At 42.3% G+C, this 25,264-nt stretch overlaps 1 protein-coding gene across 1 annotated transcript in view; it reads right to left on the bottom strand.

Annotated features, from left to right (window-relative positions):
- The window catches only part of LOC142735826 (rho guanine nucleotide exchange factor 38-like), a 40,594-nt gene extending 15,619 nt beyond the window's left edge, over window positions 1–24,975 (bottom strand). The window contains exons 1-7 of the mRNA XM_075849616.1: window positions 24,854–24,975; window positions 22,947–23,146; window positions 19,334–19,464; window positions 16,260–16,364; window positions 15,926–16,048; window positions 9,091–9,411; window positions 1,901–2,041 (exon numbers count right to left, since the gene is read on the bottom strand). Of these exons, the coding sequence (XP_075705731.1) occupies window positions 1,901–2,041; window positions 9,091–9,411; window positions 15,926–16,048; window positions 16,260–16,364; window positions 19,334–19,464; window positions 22,947–23,146; window positions 24,854–24,975 (1,143 nt within the window). The remainder of the gene's footprint in view (window positions 1–1,900; window positions 2,042–9,090; window positions 9,412–15,925; window positions 16,049–16,259; window positions 16,365–19,333; window positions 19,465–22,946; window positions 23,147–24,853) is intronic.
- Window positions 24,976–25,264: the final 289 nt, after the last annotated feature.

The raw sequence follows: 25,264 nt of genomic DNA on the forward strand, positions 1-25,264 counted from the left end.
CCTTTAACTGGTTGCCGACACAGGAAGAGAATGCTCGTCCTGAGCGGCAGGTACTTTGCGCATTAGGATGAGCATTCTCATCCTTTGTGACAGCTGTGTCCACGCACAATCAGGAGCGGGGTAACGGCTGTAGTACACTGCCGCAGCACCGCTCTAACAGTGGAGAGAAGAAAAACCTCTTCTCTCCGCCGCTAACCCCTTGAATGCCGCGATCAAAGCTGATCACGGCGTTCAAAGTAAATAAGAGGAGGGGCACTGCCCTTTGATCGCCTCACAGAAAATCTCTGTGACGCGATCAAAGCCCTTAACTTGTATGGCCAGATAGCCCAGGGTCCATTGAAGGACCCCAGGGCTGTCTGAACATGTTTCCTGTTGTTAGGGCATACTGAGCTATGCCCTAACAACTGCCCGTGTACAATCAGTACACAGGCTAATGTACTGGCATATAGATATATGCCAGTACATTACAGTTAAAAAATCAAAATGAAAAATTCCTTTATGGGATTAAAAAAAAAGGAAAATTAATGTAAAAAAAATTATGTTGTAAAAAAAATACACAGAAATACACTTTTTTTTACAATAAATAAACTTCTTAAAATATAAGTCTCAAGACATGAAATAATATAGACATATTTGGTATTTCCATGAACGTAACAACCTGTACAACAAATGTACAGTATAACATTATTTATGATGATCGGTGTATGGTGTAAAAAAATTAATATTAAAACTGCAGCGGAACGGCTTTTTTTTCTGCATTTTTGCCAAAATAAAAATTTATAGAAATTAAACGATAATGTATTTGTACCAAAAAATGGTACCTACATGAAGTACAAATCGTCCCGCGAAAAACAAAGTCTCATACAACTACGTTGTACAAAAAATAAAAAAAGTTATGAGTGTCGGGATGCAAAGAGGGAAATATAAAAAAAATTGTTCTGTCCTCAAGGTCAAAATTGTCCGTGTTAAGCTAAAGACCGGAATAATGTGAGATGGACTGTGTGTTAGGGATAGGGTGCCTGGGACCCCTATTAATTGGTGTAACTCTTAGGCCTGATTTACACGAGCGTGTGCGTTTTGCGCACGCAAAAAACGTGGCGTTTTGCGTGCGCAAAAGGCACTTAACAGCTTCGTGTGTCATCAGTGTATGATGCGTGGCTGTGTGATTTTCGCGCAGCCGCCATCATTATGACACTCCATTTGGATGTTTGTAAACAGAAAAGCACGTGGTGCTTTTCTATTTACATTCAGAGTTTGACAGCTGTTGCGCGAATCACGCAGTTCGCACGGACTTCAATGGGTGCGTGATGCGCGAAAAACGGCGAAATATAGAACATGTCGTGAGTTTTACACAGCGGACTCACGCTGCGCAAAACTCACGGACTGTCTGCACTGCCCCATAGACTTGTATAGGTCCGTGCGACCCGCGTGAAAAGCACGCGCGTCGCACAGACGTATATCACGCTCGTGTAAATGAGGCCTTAGGCAGTGTATGCCTGGTAACCAGTCAAATGACTTAGTTGTTCAGTTTAAAACAGGAGTGTCACTGTGCTGCCAGCAAAGAAGAAAGGCAGACTGGCACCAGTCAATCCAAGTCCCTCTCCATCACGACTTCCTGGAGTGATCACATTTTTCCAAAAATACATTTAGGTGGCAAACTTCTTTAACTATAAAAGCACCATTGCATTGTTCTGAATGGGGAACAAAGAGTCCTAACACTGTTATAGGTTATTTCAATAGAATAATTATGTTTTTAGTAGTAGTACCTTCTTATGACCTTTAGGTGTCACTGCTGCTATAGCCGTTCATGAAGAAATAGGTAAAGTATACGCCCATATACACTAGGACTGGAACCCACCACTATTACATCATTTTATATAAATATACAAATGTCTCTTACCAGTGGAGATAATGTCCTCTTCCTCTCAAAGCTCAGCTTTCTCTCAATAAATGTGCCATTGTTGTTTTCCTTCATAAAGTTTAGATTCTGAAGCTCGTCCATGATTCGTTGCTGAACTTCAATCACATTGGCAGTGATAAGCTGTCAGTAATATTAAAAGAGTGAGTGTGCATATCCTGAGAGTGAGTGTGCATATCCTTAGAGTGAGTGTACATATCCTAAATCGGTAATGCAATTGTGGTACTGTAAAATGTAAAATTCCTTATATTTCTTTAATATAGGGGCTACAGCTTAGCTCTTGATATACAGTATTAAAGCTCAAAGCTTAATATTTGGGGAGCAGCGCTCAAAGTTTTACTTTCCGGTTCTGTGTGGGGGCGGGAAAACTGCAAGTGACAGCAGGAACAAAGATCACAGCCTGTTACTGTCATCTCTCCCCTGTACAGCCTTCCAGTGACCCCAGGGGGGAATACAGGAACTTTTCTTAAAAGGGTTTTCCAGTCCCAAAAATTGATGGCCTATCCTCAGGATAGGCCATCAATATGTGATCTGTCGGGTCCAACTCCCAGCACCCCCGGCATTAATTTGTTTTGTACGAAAGCTACTTCACCTTCATTTCTACTGCGCACACTGTGAATCGCTGACACACTTGTAGTGTACTTGAAGTGAATGGGAGACGGTTGTAATACTGTGAACTGCTAACAACTTGCCATTCCGGGACGCATAGAAAGGAGTAACTGAACAATAGCATACTTTAGACATGAAGGCTTTCACGTCAAGGCCCTTTTACACGGGGCAATGATCGGCCAAATCCAAACGCTCGTTCAATGGCTGATTGTATTGTTTAAGCATCACAAAATATTATCGTTGTCGGCAGCACATCTCCCTGTGTAAAAAAGTAGATGTGCTGCCGACATGATGAAAATACATGGGGACGAGGGATCGCAGTAAGGGTATATTCACACGCAGTGACCAAAAACGTCTGAAAATACGGAGCTGTTTTCAGGCGAAAACAGCTCCTGATTTTCAGACGTTTTTGTAGCAACTCGCGTTTTTCGCTGCGTATTTTACGGCCGTTATTGGAGCTCTTTTTGCAATGGAGTCAATGAAAAACGGCTCCAAAAACGTCCCAAGAAGTGACATGCACTTCTTTTTCGCGGGCGTCTTTTTACGTGCCGTATTTTCACAGCGACGCGTAAAACGTGGGAACAGAACACCGTAAAACCCATTGAAAGCAATGGGCAGATGTTTGTAGGCGTAGTAGCGGCGTTTTTTCAGGCGTAATTCGAGGCGTAAAACGTCCGAATTACATCTGAAAACACTTCGTATGAACATACCCTAATGATCGCTCGTCCCCATAGATTACTGATCAAAGCTTCTTGTGAAAGGAGCAAACGAGAGCCGATCAATGACCTGTCTCGTTTATCAGCGCTCGTTTTTACGGCCCATATTGGCTGGTGTAAAAGTACCCTTACTTTGTCACATCTAAAAGATGCTACGATTACTCTGTGGAATCAATGATAGCAAGTATGGACTGAGAGTGACCTGAACCCATGGGCATTAAAGGTCATGGGCCTCTTACCAACCAAGATTGTTGCCATTCCTCAGTGCTGGTTCCTGGATATCTTGTTAAAGGGGTTGTTCAGTTTCAGGAAAGTAATGTTATTTTTAGTATAATTTAAAGTTAAACAATTTTCTTATATACTTTCTGTATTATTTCCTCACGGGTTTCAAGATCTCTGCTTGTTGTTATTTAATAGGAACATTCATTTACTTAAAATTCTGTCCATGTTCATGTGATGAACACACAGGTGCTGGGATCGTTACAGTACGGGTATGTTCACACGCTTAGCAAAAAACGTCTGAAAATACGGAGCTGTTTTCAAGGGAAAAACAGCTCCTGATTTTCAGACTTTTTTTAAGCCATGCTCGAGTTTCGCAATTTTTTTACGGCTGTTTTTGGAGCTGTTTTCTATAGAGTCAATGAAAAATGGCTCCAAAAACGTCCCAAGAAGTGACCTGCACTTCTTTTTCGCGGCAGTTTTTTTACGTGGCCGTTTTTCTGCTTCCGATTTTAGGCCGTGTGAACATACCCTTAGTGTATCAGAGCTGTGTCATCTAATGATCCCAGCAGGATGGCCAGGACAGAATTTATCCACTGAAAGTAAACAATGAATGTTCCTACTGAATAACAACAAGCAGAGATCTTAAAAACTGGAAGGAATTTATAAAGAAAGTATATTGAAAATTTTTATTAATTTTTATTAAACAAAAACGTAACATGTATTTTCTGAACCCGGACAATTCCTTTAAAGGCTACGTACACCTTTGAGGACTTTTTTTTTTAATAAATAGATCAGTCAGTGTGATTAGTGTAACTTTGTAAATACTTTTTATTAAAATTTGTTTTACTTTTGGAGATCCAGCTGCTTTGTATTCTCTATAAAGAAAAGCTGTATACCATGAATCCGTCAGTCCCGCAGACCTGACGGGTTCAGTGTTGACGGGTCCTGCGTGTCAACGGTGTACATAGCCTTTAAGTATTAAGAAGTATTAGGCTGGATTCACACGAGCATGTTACGTCCGTAATGGATGGAACGTATTTCGGCCGCAAGTCCCGGACCGAACACACTGCAGGGAGCCGGGCTCCTAGCATCATAGTTATGTACGATGCTAGGAGTCCCTGCCTCGCTGCAGGACAACTGTCCCGTACTGAAAACATGATTACAGTACGGGACAGTTGTCCTGCAGCGAGGCAGGGACTCCTAGCGTCGTACATAACTATGATGCTAGGAGCCCGGCTCCCTGCACTGTGTTCGGTCCGGGACTTGCGGCCGAAATACGTTCCATCCATTACGGACGTAACATGCTCGTGTGAACCCAGCCTAACTAGTATTTAACATCTGGGAAGCCAAGCAAAAGACATCATGCTCTTGTAACCTTATTTGCACTATTTTGTGTCACCGCCGCTTTGAGCTTTTGGTGTATTCGAGTGTTTCGAGTGATAGTGAACTGCACACTGTCTTAAAACCGTCTGTGTTACTTTTTCACAAGTGCCATGTGTATAATATTTTGCATGCAATTCAAGCAACATTATACGCTCACACATATAGTTTCAGAAACATATTCTGCAAACAGCTTCAAGTCTTCCTCCTGAAACTGATTTTCGTTTCTGGGATGATGATCTGCTATGAATAAATGTCAAGTAAAATAAAAGGATTCACGCTACACGGACAGAAGATATATGAGCAAGGTGATTGGCTGTGGCTGCGTGGATACAGAGGTGTTTGGAATTCAGCTCAGCTCTGTGGGGATTGAGCAGGATATAAACTGGAAGCTGATAAGCTTGAGGCAACACAGATAAGCTCCTTCTTTTTGTGGCTTATCAGAATACTAAAACCCATGTGACTGCTGATACCCCTCGCATCCTATTGTTTATCTCCCTTGCTAATACAAAGCCACGGAAGCCATTGTTGTGCTAATTGTCATTCACTGCCCGGGTTTTCTGGGATGCAGGGAGTTAATCCAAGCCTGGAACCCAACAGATGTGAACATACTGAAACGTGTTTGAGGGGGCCAACATGCGGGAGATGAGAAACACATGCTGGCTCGCTATATTGCTATATTTCTATTATCACTGGAAATTCACTTGCAAGAGACTCGGCAATGCCAGCAGCACGTATAAAATCCATTCCGATATTACATTTTGGGACCATACAGTGACAGCAAATAGATATTTATGGAACTTTGTCCTTTAAGGGCATAGCCAGACGTGGCGTATTTCTGCCGACACTGTCCGCATCAATGCCGCACATAATCTGCGTTGCAGATTCTGTTTCGGCTTTGCCTAAAATGTGAAGTAAATTGATGCGGATTGAGTGGGTGCACTAGCGTTTGTACGAACACTCGTCCCCGATCATTGCCCTGTATAAACAGGGCAACGGTAAGACGATGAACGGCTTATGTAAATAGGGAGATGTGCTGCGGACATGATGTAAATGCCTGGGGGTGACCGATCGTATGATCCCTATATATTAACGATCGTTGCCCCTTGTGAATGGAGCAAATGAGCGCCGATTGACGTGCTGTTTCATCGATCGGCACTTATTTTTCTGACCACTATTGGGCCGTGTAAAACCAGCTAGATTCTTTTCAATTAGGGACATTGTGAAAATCGCTTTTATTGGTACATTTTTTAAAATAAATAATAATCTATGTATTTTAGGGTTGACTTGCGTGGAAATTGTGACTTGTGAATGCAGAAATAGGTTGCGGAGGATTGTTTCGTATTTTTATTCGTATATCAGTACACTATATAAAAATATATATATATATTTTTGGTTTTGCTCTTCTGACAGCATTATATATACATAATTGCAACAATAAAATGAATGCATTTCTTCTGTATAGAAAACAATAAAACTAGCTAATGCCCTATAGACTTTAATTAGAGTAGGTCTGTGTTATATATCATTGGGTTGAGCTTCACAACCTATAAGTAAACATTTTATATGCATACCAGAGGCATAACTTGGATCTCCTGGGCCCCAGTGCAAAATCTTTAACAGGGCCCCCACCTACCATGTGCCATTTATAATACTTGTGTCTTCTTATGTGACAGAGCCGTTTTGGCCCCTCCAAGCACCAGGACCCGTTTATGACTACTGCCGTTGCACTCCTATAGTTACGCCCCTGATAAGTAAAATCAAACTCCTTCTTTAGTTTTTGGTAATCCAGTACTCTCCAAGGCTGGGTTCACAAGACCTATTTTCAGACGTATTGGAGGCGTTTTACGCCTCGAAATACGTCTGAAAAAAAGCCTCGAATATGTCGGCAAACATCTGCCCATTCATTTAAATGGGTTTGCCGATGTACTGTGCCGACGGCCTGTAATGTTAAGCGTCGCTGTCAAAAGACGGCGCGTAAAATAACAGCCTCGTCAAAGAAGTGCAGGACACTTCTTGGGACGTAATTGGAGCCGTTTTTCATTGAATCCAATGAAGAACAGCTCCAAATTACGTCCGTTATTGACGCCTCGCAAAACGCGAGTACGAGCAATTACGTCTGAAATGCAGGAGCTGTTTTCTCCTGAAAACAGCTCCGTAATTTCAGCCGTAATTGACGTTATCGTGTGCACATACCCTTACTGGTATTTTTCAATGCATTCAAACATGTTGAAAAAACACTTTGCGCCACTGGCAAGATCTATCAGTCTAATTTATCACCATTTGCCGAGCTTCTGCGCTTTCTCTTCCCCCATGCTTTACACTGCAGTTCTGCTTGTCAGATTGGCTGCTGTATATTCGCACAAACCTACCACAAGAAAACCAAGAAGATAGGGAATGGAGAGCTACGGTATAATGCAAATAATTTCATTTATTTGCCACATATGCAAATGAGCCTCAGAAAGTCGGAGTTTGGATGTCCGCTTTAAATGGAGTCTGTCATCACATTTTCAGCTCCCAAACCGCTATATAGGAAAGCCTGATTGTTTTTCAAACATACCTATATTGCCCAAGTCAGCCCATCGTGAACCATAAATAAGTGTTTTTATTCCTCCTGGCACCGTATATAAATGTGAACTTACTGCATGTGAACATCCAGTAAGTGTCCTACATTCTACGTGATTTCTGCTTAGAATGTAGGACGCTATTAGGCCTTGTTCACACGGCGCTCAAAAGCAACAACGTGCAAACGCGTAAAAAACGCTAGCGTTTTTGCAAAGTGCTTTTTAAAGTACAGGTGTTTTTTATGCGTCTTTGATGCGTTTTTTTGACGTGTCTTTGGCGTGTAATTATGACTCCCATTGACTATGGGAATTAGGCGCGTTTTTGGTGCGTTTTATGCGACAAGTATTGACCTGACACTTCTTTTCTTACACAACGCGTTTTTTAAACACGCGAGCGTAAAAAAAAAAACGCGTTGTATGCACTACAATGTGTTTTCCTATTGATATCAATGGGAAGAATAAGGCATGCGTTTTTTACGCTTTTTTGATGCATACTTCGCAAAATGTGGCAAAAACGCGTTGAATACACGCCATGTGAACAAGGCTTACTGGACAGCAGGACTCTTCAGTGCTTGTTTGCATACTGCACCTGGAGGAATAAAAGCAGTGTTTCTTATGGTTCACGATGGGCTAATAAAGTAGGTATGTTTTAAAAACGATCATCCTTCCCTATATAGTGGTATTAGCGGTTTGGGAGGTGAACATTTAATGAAAGACTCCCTTTAATTTGAGTGGAGGTGGACAGGTTAGGCCCTAAAATGTTCGAAAATAGGCCGTGTGAACATACCCTAACCGTTAGGGTATGTTCACACGGCCTATTTTCGAACATTTTTCGGGCCGTAAACGGTCGAAAAACGGACGAAAAATCAGAAGCAGAACGCCTCCAAACATCTGCCCATTGATTGCAATGGGAAAAACTGCGTTCTGTTCTGACAAGCCGTTTATCCGCGCGTCCGTAAAAAACGCTGCTAAAAATGCAGCGAAAAACACGAGTTGCTCAAACAACTTTTGAAAATCAGGAGCTGTTTTCCCTTGAAAACAGCTCCGTATTTTCAGACGTTTTTGAGTTTGCTTGTGAACATACCCTTAGGCTTCGTTCACATCTGCGTCAGGGCTCCGTTCCGTCTGAGTTTTCCGTCAGAACAGGATCCTGACTGACAAAAACGGAAACCATAGGTTTAAATTTTCATCACCTTTGATTTCTATGGTGACGGATCTGGTGCTAATGGTTTCCGTTTGTCTCCGTTGTAAAAGGGTTCCGTCGTTTTGACGGAATCAATAGCGTAGTCGACTACGCTGTTGATTCCATCAAAACGACGGAACCTTGCACAACGGAGACAAACGGAAACCATTGGCACCAGATTCGCCACCATAGAAATCAATGGTGATGGAAACGGAAACCGATGGTTTCTGTTTGTCAGTCAGGGTCCTGTTCTGACGGAAAGCTCAGACGGAACGGAGCCCTGAAGCAGATGTGAACGAAGCCTTAGCTGTTGCCAAATCCTTGTCAGTGCTTATCTCAAGGGAAAACAATAAGAATTAACCCAGGAAGAGAGAACCCAGTAGATCTTTTTCCTAGAAAATAGATGTTCAAGGGCATCTGACAAGCCCCTATAGACAATAGATTGGCCAAAAAAAAAACTGAACAGGAACGAAAAAAAAAGTACACTTTGTAACTTACCGTAAAGCTGTCAGAAGCATGTGAGCACGAGGCCATTGCTGCAGACATGACTTCTTTCACAAGAGCGATGAAGAAATGTAAGCAGTTAAATAAGATGCTTCTTGCTGCCTTGTTAAACACTTGCAGTTCTTCTATCAGTTGTGCATTTAGAGCTTCATAGTCCTTTTTCGCCTGATCTAGCTGAGAATCAGCTGGCTTCTGGAGGTAGCTGTGGTAATCGAGAAGTTTATCATAGCGTTTCTGTATCAGCTTTTGAGGCATCGGAAACATGGACTGCAAAGCACTAAGTGGTGTACAGACCAGTCGGTCCAATTTGCTTGCCTATAATACAAACACATTGAAAAGTTTTATTTATAAATTAGACTTATGATACACAGTCAACTATAGAATCTGCAACAAGTTATTTAAGAGAACCTGTCACTAGGTCTTATAAGTTTAACTGCTTATCAGACCTGAATAGCGCTTTCTCTCTGATCCCAGAGCCGTTTTTTTCTTGAATCCCCCCGTTTCAAAGATAGGGCCCACTGTTGTATTAAATCTCTATATGCTAATTTGCTGTAGTTAGCCAACGGGGCATGAACTACCCTCATTCTCCCGAGGTGGAGCTAGCTTCCCTGCCTCTGATGCTGACTAATCAGCACGAGGCAGCTTGAGGGTAGTTCACGCCCCTTTGGCTAACTACAGCAAATTAGCATATAGGGAGACAATACAGTGGGCCGTATCTCTGGAAATGGTAGGACAGGTACTGGAAACAGGGAGACAGCGTTTTTCAAGTCAGTTAACCAGTTCAACTTATGTGACCTAGTGACAGGTTCTCTTTAAATATTTTTTTTATATCATTGAAACCATCATGAAAACGAATACGTGCCCAGGTCCCCACATATGAGCAGTATATTGTTTACTATGCATATAACATAAAGCCTCCAGTAAACATGAAAAGTTAGTAAAATACAGAAAAGCCTTAAAACGTAAAAAAAGGCTACATAAAACATGAAAACATTTATTTACAATGTATTTCATATGACCATGTAGGTCTTGAGCAAACAAGTAGTACCAAACTATGGAAAGTGTGGACAATATTTTACAACTTTTGCAACGGTAAAGAACACTTGAAATTACAAGACATACTATGCAGTTATAGGTAAAACATGGGGAAGTAAAGAAAAGAGGGCATTGAAATGCATTGCGAAACAAGGGAACCAGAAAATATTGTAAATGCATCTATTTTACAGAGAATGAAGGACAGAATTGAAAAAGTCTAAAATGCTATATAAAATGATATATTTGGTCACGTCTAATGCCAAGCTTATTTTTATTCTGTGCTTGGCTACTCTGTGTCCTTGTACAGGGAAACCAATAGTTTTCATTAATTTGACTGTATTTTTTATTGAAGCATCTGAAGTGGACTAGGCATACTTAAGCTACGTATACACATTAGATAGAAATTGTCAGCAATGCGGTTGAACAATTGTATGTCAGAACGTTCATATAAATGATCCCTCTATAAACACGCCAGACTAAACTGGCCAGTTAGGGGACTTTTTGACACAAATGTAAGGAAAAGCCCATAATGGACATTGAAAAAGTGACAAAGGATGGGCTATTAACGGGCTGTGACGCCATATATTTATAATTTCAGATGTGAAATTAATGAAAAAAACACAACATAACAGAGCAACTTCTCAGTGGATGTTGCTCATGATCGTTTTCATAAAATTTTCATACAATTATCATCCCTTATGGCCAATGTTGACCAATTCACCTGATGATTTATGCAAATCTTATGTAAAGGTAGGTGTCTAGTGACACTTATCCTGTTTTCATCAGAGAAATAACAGATGACCCATACTGCCACGTTTACAGTGGCGTAGCTATAGGGGTCGCAGTTGCGACCGGGCCCCTAAGCCTGGGGGCCCACGGGCCCCCGTTGCCATACAGCAAACTTCCTAAATAAATCTTCTGTGCCGTGAAGCCGGCACTTCCTGGTTACTACGGTCACATGGTACACTTAGTGTACCATGTGACCGTGTTCTCACGTGACACGTCTTCCAGACAGTGGAGTGGAAGAGTCGGTTCGGAGGACTCCAGGTAAGCTGCAGTCTGTAATGTAATGTGATGCGTTGTAATGTGTTGTAATGTAATGTAATGTAATGTAATGTGTTGTGACGCCTTGTAATGTATTGTGTTTTATTGTGCTGTTTGCGGTGGAGAGGGGGGAGCGTTAAATCACAGCCCCCCCCCTCCTCTCTCCACCGCAAACTGCACAATCCAACACAATACAGTATAGTACACATGAATGTATGAGTGCGCGGCTGCAGCTGTGTAATACAGCCATTGCCCCGCTCCTGAGTCTTGACATGTGCGCGCCGTCAGGATGATGTGATTCGGCCGACGCTGCACTAATGATCTGCGGCACTGAAGACAGAACATGGCGGGTGCGCTGCAAAACACCCCCATGTTCTGTCCTCAATGCCTGAACCGCCGCTCATTAGTGCAGCGCCAGCCACATCACCTCATGCTGACTACGCGCACGCACTTAATGTCAGGAGCGGGGCAATGGCTGTATTAAACAGCCCCGCTCTATAACGGCGGAGATCAGAGAAACCTCTCCACCGCTATTCCCCTGAAAGCTGCGATCACAGCTGACTGCAGCATTCAGGAGAAAATGAGAATGGGGGATGCCTATGGATCGCGTCACAGGGAATTCCTGTGACGCGATTGAGGGACATACCATATATGGGCAGACAGCCCAGGGTCCATTGAAGGACCCCAGTGCTGTCTGACCATATTTCCGGTTGTTAGGGCATACTTAGGTATGTCCTAACAACTGCCTGTGTACTATCGGTGCACATGCTAATGTACTGGCATATATCTTATATATGCCAGTACATTAAAGTTTAAAAAACAAAGTAAAGTTAAATAAAAAAAATACACATACGGCTTTTTTACAATAAACATTAAAATAAGTCTCAATACATAAAATATACATATATTCGGTATTGGCGCGGCCGTAATAACCTACACAACAATTTTTTTGCATCATTTATGATATGTACGCTGTAAAAAAATAAAATAAAAACTGCTTTCTATCACTTATTGTGGGGCACGAGGTGCGATGATGAATTTAACCTTCATGTGCCTCACATTAAGAGCTCATTTACACGAGCGTGTGCGTTTTGCGCACGCAAAAAACGCGGCGTTTTGCGTGCGCAAAAGGCACTTAACAGCTGCGTGTGTCAGCCCTGTATGATGTGCGGCTGCATGCTTTTTGCGCAGCCGCCATTATGATGACACTCCGTTTGAATGTTTGTCAACAGAAAAGCATGTGGTGCTTTTCTGTTTTCATTCATACTTTTGACTGCAGTTGCGCGAATCACGCGCGTCCCACGGAAGTGCTTCCGTGTGGTGCGCGTGATTTTCACGCAGCCATTAACTTCAATGGGTGCGTGATGCGCGAACAGCACACAAAGATAGGACATGTCGTGAGTTTTTTTCAGCGGACTCACACTGAGCAAAACTCACGGACTGTCTGCACGGCCCCATAGACTAATATAGGTGCGTACGACACGCGTGAAAAGCACGCGCGTCGCACGCACGTATATCACACTCGTGTAAACGAGCCCTAACAGTAATTAACCCCATGATGTACCTTACACATTAACCCATTATGACTGAGAAACATGATGGGGTTAATTACTATTAATGTGAGGCACATTCAAAATTCATCATCACACCTCGTGCCTCACATCAGAAAACGAAATAACTTATTTTTTTTTATTACTGTTGGCAAAGTAAACAAAGTATCGGTATCGTAGTGCAAATTTTGGTATCGTGACACCCCTACACTGTGGGTCGCGTCCCCCTGGGGGTTTGTGTGAAGACCTCCGGGGGGTCGCGAGTCACTCACCGAGGTCCCGGTTCCATTCAATGCTGGTGCAAGGAGCTGACATCGCCTTGATCCAGCATTCACTATGCCCTGAGCGGCTCGACGCAGGCAGGCGGGATGTAGCGACATCATCGCGCCTGCCTGCGCTGAGTCATTCATAGCACACACCGAAGGAGGCGAAGGATCCTCCACCCGACGTGGGTAGGTAAGTAATTATGTTATTTTTCTATTATGCACATATGGGGCATTATACTGTATGGGGGCTGATATTGCGGGGGGGGGGGCATTATACTGCATGGGGGCTGATATGGGGGAATCATACTGTATGGGGGGCTGATATGGGGAGCATTATACGGTACGGGGCTGTTATGGGGGGGCATTATACATTATGGGGCATTATACTGTGTGGGGGCATTATACTATGGGGGCTGTTGGGCAAGGCGTCTGGGCATAGGCGCGCGCAGGGGTCTGATGATGGTGGTGGTGTTGGGGAGTGGTAGGGGGGCCCAAGCTGAATTCTTGCACCCGGGCCCATGAGCCTTTAGCTACGCCCCTGCGCATCTCCCTGTGTAAACAGGGACACGCGCTGCTGACATGATAATAATGTATGGGGACGAGAGATCAGAGTAACGACCGCTCGTCCCCATCCATAGCTCCGTGTGACAGGAGCAAACGAGCGCCGATCAACGATGTCTCGTTGATCAGCGCTCGCTGCACCGGCCGCTTATCGGCCTGTGTAAAAGGGTCTTAACGCATGTGCATATTTGGCTAACAAAGAGGTGAAGGAGGACCCCCTCTATAGTGTCCATGTGTCTTAATAGGGCATATGGAAAGGGGCTGTCAAGTTGAACTCCTTTAACCCTTTTTATCTTCGGGCTTTTAAAATAAAATTTATTCAAAATAAACGACTTGGGCCTCATTCAGACTAGCATGAAACAACGCACAGCACACAGACCCATTGATTTCAATGGGGCTATTGACACATGCGTGCGTTTTCACGCAAAAAGTGCCTGTTGCGTGAAACTCACTGCATGTCCTATATTGATGGGCACCTAGTCACCCATTGAAGTCAATGGGTGTGTTCAAGCCACGGACACATCCATGTGCTGTCCGTGTTTCACGCATCAAATACATTAAAAAAGAAAAAATAAGTGCTCTCAACTGCGTGAAAAACACATGCCACTAGCAAAGCACACAGACAGATTTACGCGTGTTTTTTATGCACGTAAATCTGTCACGCTCGTGTGAATGTAGCCTTACAGATACCAAACTGCTTATTTGGAAGGCTTGCTCTGTATAGTTAGATGATGTTTCTTGCCATACTTATAGTCTTATATTAGCATGTTCATTAAATTGTAGATCACCATGTAAATCTGATTGTATGGATAAGTCACTAGTAATCACATTCATTTGGATAGGTCAATCTTAACCACATTAATATGAAATTTCACTTTGTCTATGTTCCTATGATTTTTGTGTATAATTATGTTCATTAATTCAGATACCTATCTAGAAATGGAATCTGCCTTTTAATTAATCTGGCTTTAATATCTAGAAATCTGTTTAAGAATAAAATGAGTTGATTTTTTTTTCGTAATAAAAGGGTATCATAAGTGAATAAATAAGCGGACAATATTATCACATAGAATATTATATATGTATCTGGATGATAGAGGGTTAGCTATCCAACCCCTTTGGCCTTTAGGACTGCCCAGTGGAAATAAGCACTTTTAGGTAAAATAAATATTTATGGTATCCTTTGCCCTTGCTTCATATCCTAATGCTATTCTACAGAACATATACATAGCCAATGTTACAATTCTGTAATACCACCGTTGTAAGCAACAGTTACTAAATATAAAAATAATATGGACGGTCCCTACAATGCATAAACTATACAAAAAGTCAAGCTCCTCTAAATTAAAATTGTGTTGATTTTTTCCAATTGTTTACACCCAAAATAACCATTTAGTGATTTTGTATGTGAGATTCATCAAAGACTTTAATGCTAGCAGTGTTTTTATAGAACAAACACAAACAGGTCTATGCAGAGTGGTACCAAAGTGTTTGGAGGCTGCATTGACGTGTAGTGTACATTAAGCTGGCCATACCCACAAAGTAGGTTAAGTTCAGCCAACAATGCTCTCCCCCAAATTCTTCATAAACATGCATACTGAGATTGTCCGAGCTTGCATGTTTACTGCCATAAGGAGAGGGGGATAAGCAGCAACCAGACAGCTTAGGCAACAAGCTTTGGGAGAAGAAAAACGTCTGGTCCTTGTTACCACAAGATGTCAGGAGACAGTCCAGCTGCCAATATATACATTAGATTGTCAGCGGGATCCCTTGACATTTAATTAATGTGTATGGGCAGCTTTACGGCTTTGTGTGCTTCCGCATAGCCTCCGTGCACGAACCGTTAGTGTTTTATATAAGTGTTTAAGTAAAATACATCATTTGAATGCTACGGTCAAAACCCTGTGCCAATCATTTCCTGAAACCTTCGGAAATTCTTTTTAGAAAAAAAAAACTACAGAGGACTCAAAGTCAAGGAAAGTAATGCAATGGCCTTACAACCAGGGTGATAACTTACAGCAGGACCCAAAATGACAAGAGGATCTGCCATATTGGTTGTCACCTATGAATTAGCATCATCGAAACTGATGATACACTGTCAATGTCAATGTTTAGCATGTACTGCTAATACCAGGTCCTCACTGGCAGGCAGGACTAAATTCAATCCTGAATCTAGATCATTGGGGTCTCAACAGCCTGACATCCACCAATCATTGTTTTATAACACTTTGATATTTGAAATCCCCTTTAAAAACAAACCGTGACTTGGAGAGGTTAAGAAATTGACATTTGTCGTCCAGTGCTTTCCTTTTCTTGATTTTTTTTTGTGTTGCTTAGCAATTATACTTATTGTATTGAGAAAGGTAAACTCACCAGTGGCTCATACTGTATTCCCACACTGCTTTGCAGGTTTATATCGTCATGACTTTCTTGGGTGTCATCATACAATAAATCTTGTAGCCCAATAACATTCTGGCCAGCCAGAGGCAAAGCATCCTAGAAAAATTCAATAGATTTAACAGTAATAATGCATATCAACATAGAAAAGCACATCAGAGCGCCAGGTACAAAATGGCCCAAAAAAGTATGGGTGAGTTTGGGCAGATAAGGGCATATATTTAGATATTGAAATAGCGGGAGACATAATATCACCAATAACTGTCCATATTAGCAGCCAAAAGAACGTATAGCTCACATAAATTCTCACCTGCATGAGCTGCAGCGTACACGAAATGTTCTTAACACAGGATCTGACAGTCTTTTCCAAACCTCTGAATGTTTTTTCTTCTTTGTTAAAAATCTGGTCTTTCACCTAAAATTTGTTACAGAATATCAGCGAAGGAAAACATTTTAGCTAAAAAATAAATTACACAAATCAACCCGTTCACCCACTATTATTAGGGGTTGTCAGGATATACAATTTCTAGGGATAAATGACTATATGAGGCTAATAAAAAATACAAGGCCCCTAATGAAAAATATAATCTATAGGTTTGGTAATTTGTGACTTTCTATTTTATATTCTTGCACATGTTTTAATCATCTACAACAATTTTACAACATTGTTGGTTATTTCCCAAAGATATTAAAAGCAGCAACAATTTAAAAGATTTTCCCTCTAAAACACAATTTTACATAAGCAAAATTTTACATAATTCAATTGTACAAATCATTTTTGAGCCTAATATATAATGTTCACAGAGACACAGTCCAGCGAAAACCTGAAAATTTGACTAAAGTAAAGCTGATACTCCCAGTCTCCTCTAAAGTAAGATTTACAGGGGTCCCAGTAGTCGAGATCTTGGCTGCTGTATGCAGCGTAATTTCACTGAAGGGATAAATCAGCCACTTAGTTCCTAGCCCCTACAAACAGAACCCCATATCTCAACTTCCTGTACCCCTGAGGGTTAGAAAGGGATTTTGAACCCAAACTTTTATTTTTTTTCTTTCTTAGTGGACATGTGATTTTTGGCCCTTTATGTTAGTTTTATCATTCTGTCTTCTTGTAAGTCTGTATAGCAAGTACAGCACGCTCTACTGAGTGATAATTTTAACTTGACAATGCCTCACTAGAAAGTAACTTTAGATGATATATTGTTTCATGCAATATGTGTGCTTTATCTAAACACTATAATTCCTGTAAGTGGTACAAAGAAACTTTTTTCTCAAGCCCTCCCCTGCCTCCTGCTGGACCGGCAATTTTCCAGGGGTCTGGGGCACCGTCCACATAACAGACGCAAGCAGAGGGAGACAATCAATGCTCCTTCTTTGTCACGAACCTGGCAGGGAGGATGGGATTCCTTTTCGCCAGCTTCTAGTAGTGCTTAAAAGCACTGAGGCGTCAATACTAACAGACCCCCTGGTATTCACCAGGGCCCGCCACAAGGCTGTTTGGACTTCGCTATGGGGAATCTGCAGATCGCGTCCCATAAAAAAGGGGCCTTGAACCATGCAGATGTTAACACGGATGCAGTTCAGGATTACAGGAACAGATGCAGAGATCAGAGATGCAAGCAGAGACATAACACAGGAAGCCAGATCAGGTATAGTATAAAGCTGGCGCTAGGTAGAAATTACCTGATACTCTGGCACCTGTTGGTGCTCAGAGAGAGGCTTATATGGGCTTTCCTATAGTTAGGCGTCATGTGACGTCAGGGGGGTGTTTACCAGAATTGAGGTAATGCCATGTACTAGCCACTAAAGGGAGTTCCAGATTGTATTTTGCATTCCAGCCACTATTCCTGCCCCGTCTCTGCCCAGGAAAGTACGGACTGAGGCCCCATGCACACGAACGTATTTTTTTCCTCCCGTAAATACTGGCGTAAATAAGGGTCCTTTGTCACACGTATTCGACCCGTATTCCACCAGTATTTACGGATCCGTGCCCGTAAATACGGGTTCGTTGTCACCAGTATTCCACCCGTATTTGCGGACCCGTTTTCTCTGCACTAATCGGCAGCCCCTTCTCTCTATCAGTGCTGGATAGAGAGAAGGGGCAGCCCTTTCGGGCAGAGTTTCCGCAGCCATTGAAAGTAAAAGAAGTTCATACGTCCCCCGGCCGTTGTCTTGGTGACGCGTCCCTCTTTTGACATCCAGTCCGACCTCCCTGGATGACGCGGCAGTCCATGTGGCCGCTGCAGGCTGTAATTGGCCTGTGATTGGCTGCAGCGGTCACATGGGATGAAACATCATCCCGGGAGGCCAGACTGGAGGAAGAAGCAGAGAGTTCTGGGTAAGTTAACTTTTGATACTATTAACTCCAGAGGTAGTCACTATCCCGGGTGCTGAAAGAGTTACTGCCGATCAGTTAACTCTTTCAGCACCCTGGACAGTGACTATCCCCTGACGTCGCCTAGCAACGCTCCCGTAATTACGGGTGCACACACGTAGCCACCCGTAATTACGGGAGCCCCATAGACTTCTATGGGCCTGCCCATGCCGTAATTACGGCCTGAAATAGGACATGTTCCATATTTTTCAACGGCCCGGGCACCTTCCCGTAAGCAAACGGGAAGGTACCCCTGGCCAATAGAAGTCTATGGGCCCGTAATTACGGCTCGTAATTATGGGAGTTTTCACTTTCGTGTGCATGGGGCCTAAGCGTTGTTTTGTGACATTCTTCCTCTCTGTGGTATGATGTGAGCACTGCACTGATAGATTGAACAGCAGTCAGCAGGGGCTACTGTCTGCTGCTCAACTAATCACAGCCTGCAGTCTGCAGACACTCACAGCGCACTACTGAGGAAGACTCTGCATATCCGCTCACCCACCTCAAAGTCAGATACGGGTGGCCCTGCAGATTATCGGACAGGCTGACTGCAGTAGTTTGTGACTAAACAGCTGTACAGACAATGTAAGTAGTACTTATACCGATTGATTAGCATTTTCTACTGTTGTGATATTTGTGGCATTTTTCACATAGAGGAGGATGGCACAGACGGGGGAGCAATGCACCACTAAAGAAGCGCTGTCCACTTCACTCACCCAACTCAGAGTCAGTCAGATACCGCCCTGCAGATCATCGGACCACAGTGTGACACAGCCGTACTGTATATCAGGACTAATAAATATACAGTATAAACATATATATGCCAGGACGCTGAACCCATATAGTTTGATCGTTGTACTTCTCCTTTGTTAGCACTGACCAATCATCATTACAACTGCTCAGAAACGAGCGAATCATGACGATAATTGGCGAGTGTAAATGGGCCTTTAATGGTGAATATTCAGGCTTAGCGCTTAGGGCAGCGTGAGCTGTAAATACGGCCCTGAACCTACCTGTTCTCTACCTGTCAGTATCTTCAGGTGGCTGGTCACCCTCTTTGACTTCTTTGTAATTGAATGAATACTGAGCTTGGAAAGTTTGTCTTTCAGAGATTCTTCTTCATCTACCCTCCTGTACTTCAGCACTGAAAAAATATAAGATATCAAAAGGCATCAAATATTACCACATAGATGTTAAAGGGCAAACTCCTTCTGTAATATTATATTGACATCAACGTCAAAAAAGCACCTAGCCTGGATTCATAGAAGAGGATTAATCTATTGATAATCAAAGGTTTGGCGTTCAGGGAACATTTTGTGGCCGCAGACTATTGGAACAAACGACAAAAACTATAATGAAGCTTGTGGTTTTGTTTCTTTTGTGTTTTGCTGTTCAACAGGCTCAAAGTCAAGGGTTATGACACCAGAGATGTTCTCATAATTAGAAAATACAATACACTAGAAATGTAGGCAATTATATCACAAAGTTTCAGGGTTAACAGAACGAGATTAAAAATAAGGATGTACGCAACATTTGGTGTATATTTCGGTGGGACCAGGGACATAGCTATGAGCAGCATTAGGCTATGTTAAGACAATGGATTTTTCCGACAGGAAAATCCTTTGCCGTTTTGCCCGACAAACAGCGGCAGAAATCCAGGCTGCCCCTCAGATTTCTGCCACAGTTTTGAAGGTAAAACTGCCACGGACCCACTCGCAGATCAGCCCCATTTAATGGGACTAATCAGCGCGTGGCTACCCGTCGTGGTTTTGTGCGGAATACAGTTTACAATTCCGTATGTAATAAGTTTCTTACTAAAAGCAATAGGAAGTTTTTTTTCGCATGTATGTAGGTCACCTAATAAGCGTGGTTTCTACGCCAAAACCAACGGGAAAATCCACCATATAAGGATGGCCTTAGTAGTCCCACTCGGCCCTTCTGCTGCATAAGAAGTCACCGGTATTTTTTATAAGTGGTACATGGAAGGTGGGGTGCCCCCGTACATATTTTGAATTGGGTCCTAGGAGCTTTAATTTACTCCTCTGGGTGGGACTCAACGTAACTTCATTCAATTATATATAACTTTTTCTGTGGCAACCGCAGGAGCTGGTCACAGCAGGGACAGTAGATGGCTTTAAAAAAGGGTTAGATAATTTCCTAGAACAAAAAAATATTAGCTCCTATGTGTAGAAATTTTTCCTTCCCTTTTCCCTTCCCTTGGTTGAACTTGATGGACATGTGTCTTTTTTCAGCCGTACTAACTATGTGACTATGTAACTATGTAACTATGTAACCTGCAAAAGGTCTCCTGCAGAAAAATGTTATTCATATGCGAATATCTCATACCACTAGACCAATGCTATCTGGTTACATATCCCATGCTGCAGTCCAGTATAGGAAACATGCAGGTGTAGCAGGACTAATTTTCTCAATTGTCACTATTCAATGTGATATCACCACGTGTTACCTGTGGTTCTCCATAGGAACTTCAGGTAATCTTGTTGAGTTATGCACAGAACTGTTAGGGTAAGGCCACACGGTATGTCATTGACGCGGTTTTGTTGTGTTTGAAAACCACGTGCGGTCCACTGCATGCGTTTTTTGTCTCTGTAATGCTGCAGTTCTGTTGCGTTTGTAAAGGAAATAATTGATGGACATAGTTTTCACCCGTGTTGGAGTTTGTTAGGTGCTTCCTGTGTATAGTTCATTACATTGCATTGCAGAACTGTTAGCAAAAACGCAAGCAGTTCAACAACAACTTTGGCAGCGCGGTCATTAACTGCACGCGGTGGGACATTATGAAGATGCAGTAAACCGCACAAAAAACACATTGTAATATAATAGCAGCAGCCTGTCCATAACATACATTTCACCATTGACTTCTACTGAAAAATGACTTGTTGCGGTTTAAAAACGCAACATAAACGCACCTGTGACCGCAACGTGTGTCCTTACCCTTAAATGACAAATTCAGACCTGCTACATTTGCATAGACTCTATTTTTTTGCAGGCAATTCCATTTACATAACTTAATGGTACATTTAGTCCATTTAAGAAAAAAATTTGTTTAATATAAAATAAGCATTTACAGAAGATATTTTAATGCTGGTGTGAAGATTGATATCAGAAATAACGCGGCTACTACAGAAAACCAATGTTAAAAGATGCCTTAGAATTCCGAAAGTATGCAAAAAAGCTTCATGTTCTGTCAGGCCAATCAACGATTAATTCATGTTAAGCCTCCCCTCCCCATCCAAAAGATGTTCTTCAGCAGCTGAGGTGTTGATTATGATATCTGCAGCAGCTGTGGCAATGCAACTTTTAGTACACACCTTCAACTGCTGTCAAACCTTCTTTTTGAGGTAAAATGTTAGGCTTCGTTCACATCTGAGTTGGGACTCTGTTCATGGGTTCCGTCGGACCTTTCCATCAGGAGAACCCATGAATGGAATCCAAACTGAAACAAACGGAAACCATAGGTTTCTGTTTGCATCACCATTGATTTCAATGATGACGGATCAGATCAATACTGTAGTCGACTGCACTATTCATTCCGTCAAAACAACAGAACCCTTAAACAACGTAGACAAACGGAAACCATTTGCACCGGTTCCGTCACCATTGAAATCAATGGTGATGCAAACGGAAACCTATGGTTTCCATTTGTTTCAGTTTGGATTCCGTTCATGGGTTTCCCTGACGGAAAGGTCCGACATAACCCATGAACGGAGTCCCGACACAGATGTGAATGAAGCCTTAGGCCCCATGCACACGACCATATTTTCATCTATCAGTAAATACTGTCCGTAAATACTGATCCGTAGTCATCTGTAACGTATCCGTATATATGGAAAGGTATCCGCAAATACGTCCCGTAGTGTATCCGTATTTGATCCGTATATATGGATCCGTAAAAAAAGAGGGAGGCTGCAAATGATGTCACCAAATGTTGCATAGCAACACTTACGTAAATATGGGAGAGTCCGTGACGTAATTACAGACAAGAACAGGACAGGTTCTATCATTTTTCAGCAAGGACACCCATCCGGAAAAATACAGAAAGGTGTCCGTGGCCAATAGAAATGAATGGGTCCGTAATTACGGATGAAAATTACGGTCGTGTGCATGGTGCCTTAGCTTCATGTCAATAAATCAATGACTGATCTTCTGTTGTAAATGATGCTGTGCAGATGTTGGAGCATTTTTTACTCTATAAAAAACATACCAGTTGCTGCAAAACATCTTTGAGAATAAAAGAAGGTTCATATCAATCAAAATTATATTTTTCCATTACTGATTTGTACACAGCCACAACAACTGCACAACATCTTCCAAAGGAGGAGAAAGGAGCATCACGGCAATCACTGTCAATCCCGGGCCTCGAAGAGGAAATATCGGTTGATAAGAGGTTGATCCAGGTAAGAGGAAAGAAGAGAAGCCATGAAAAAGAAGTTTAGTAATGGCAGAGATGGTTTGGAGACCACAGTGGGACCTGCCAGTGGTGCAGGCAGCAGTCTGCTGAACTGTCAAATAACATAGTAGTTCACGGCCACTCTGTACTGATGCTATGTATAGGTGAGTGGAAATTCTCCATTAAAGTGTAACGTATACTGGCTGTTACTGTACCTAAATCCTTCCGTCTCTTGAGCTCGTTAATGTTGCCATTAATGTCTTTGATTGCTGTAAAGGCTTCCTGTAGTGTCCTGAAGTCTGGGTGACATGCGGGAGTGGAGTTCAGCAGTTCACAAAGCAACAGAGGATATTTCATTACTCGCTGGATTGGCTTAATCACCAGGGATCCCATGTCCAGCAGATTAGGTTTACTTCTATGGGATGAAAATAATGATATGTGTTACACTGAGCAACAATGCACTTTAAAAAGACAAGAAGCAAATTAAACGTAAAAACAGCAGACAACGGCTATTAACATTAAAAGCTATCAGTTATATCCTGCATGAATTGAGTAATACTGTTCCAATGGATTGCTTGTGACATACTACATGATTATCTCTTCCAAGAGACACAGGTTTAGTCTTTGCTGGTCCTCAGTTCATCTGCCATATGGGTGCATACAACGGCATAACTTGAAGCTCCTGGGCCCCAATGCAAAATCTGTAATATGGCCCCGAAAATATTATATATTACAGTACTGTTCACCTCACTTAAAGGGCTCTGTCACCACATTATAGGTGGCCTATCTTCTACATAATGTGATCGGCGCTGTAATGTAGATTACAACAGTGCTTTTTATTTAGAAAAATGATAATTTTTGACGGAGTTATGCCCTATTTTAGCTTTATGCTAATGACTTTCTTAATGCCCAAGTGGGCGTGTTTTAATTTTTGACCAAGTGGGCGTTGTGGAGAGAAGTGTATGACGCTGACCAATCAGTGTCCAATCAGCGTCATACACTTCTCTCCATTAATTTACACAGCACATAGTGATCTTTCAAGATCATGATGTGCAGTCACATACACACACATTAACGTTACTGAAGTGTCCTGACAGTGAATAGACATCGCTTCCAGCCAGGACCGGATGTCTATTCACAATCCCGACACTTCGGTAATGTTTGTGTGAGACTTACAGCACAGCACAGCACGCGTGATCTCGCGAGATTACGCTGTAAACTGTCATTTACAGCGAGATCACGCTTGCTGTGCTGTAAATCCCACACAAACGTTACCAGTGTCGGGAATGTGAATAGACATCGTGTCCTGGCTGGAAGCGATGTCTATTCACTGTCAAGACACTTCAATAATGTTAATGTGTGTGTATGTGACTGCACATAGTGAACAACGCAGGATCACTATGTGCAGTGTAAATGAATGGAGAGAAGTGTATTACGCTGATTGGTCACTGATTGGTCAGCATCATACACTTCTCTCCACAACGCCCACTTGGTCAGAAAGTAAAACACACCCAGTTGTCTGTTAAGAACGTTATTAGCATAAAGCTGAAATAGGTCATAACTCATAAAAAAACAGTGCTGTAATCTACATTACAGCGCCGATCACATTAGGTAGAAGATAGGCCGGCCACTTATAATGTGGTGACAGAGCCTCTTTAAGGCAGAGGGACCTATTAGGACCCCTGTTGCTCAAGGGCCTGGGTGCGACCACAACACACCTCAAATAGTTACGCTCCTGGGCACATAGCTAGATCAAATTAATTTAAAGGGTTTTAGTTTCATAAATTAAATATGAGTTTGTAGAAGAGAAATAATGGGGTTGTTATTTTTTAAAATCTAACATATTGTGGACGCACACTTCCTTTCTGTGTTGTCTGTATAGACAGTACTGCAAGGTGTGTGCTTTATGGCAGCTGAACTGAATGGCCACTGAAGGTAAAAGAGAGTGAGCCTGTCCCCGACCAGGAGGAGAGTTGAGACAAAATTCCCAACTTTACCAGGAGATAGGGTAGATGGTCTACCATGGCCTCTAGACTTTCTTTGTGAACCCTTTTGGCCTAAAGGAGCCCTGGAAGCTTCCCCATCTGGTGATGGGGGACAAAAAGGCGGAGAATCGGGATACCTGTGGGGCCTTCTCCTCTTCGATTTGGCAGGGACTGTAAGGTAGTTGCCATTTTTGAGGGACAAGTCCTTCATTAGCTCATAAAGCTGGGTGCCAAACAACCTGTCAGGTTGATACTCCATTGCGCATAGGACATTTTCAGAATCGCTGTATGCAAGTCAAAGTTTTATCCACAGGGCTCTGTGCCCTGCTGTTACTAAAACCATGGATCTTGTAGCCAACCTAGAATTCTGCTCAGCAGCATCACAAAAAATCTAAGCCTAGAGAAATAGCTTTAAAGACCTTTAAGAGATCATCTCTATGGACTCTATGATGAATGTCTTCTTGCAGTTGAAGAAACTAATTTCTTAGGGCAAGGCCTACTTCATTGGGGGCAATAGCAACTTAAGCTAGCTCCACTCTAGACATATA

The sequence above is a fragment of the Rhinoderma darwinii genome, chromosome 1 (genome assembly GCF_050947455.1).
Source record: "Rhinoderma darwinii isolate aRhiDar2 chromosome 1, aRhiDar2.hap1, whole genome shotgun sequence".
Taxonomy (NCBI): domain Eukaryota; kingdom Metazoa; phylum Chordata; class Amphibia; order Anura; family Rhinodermatidae; genus Rhinoderma; species Rhinoderma darwinii.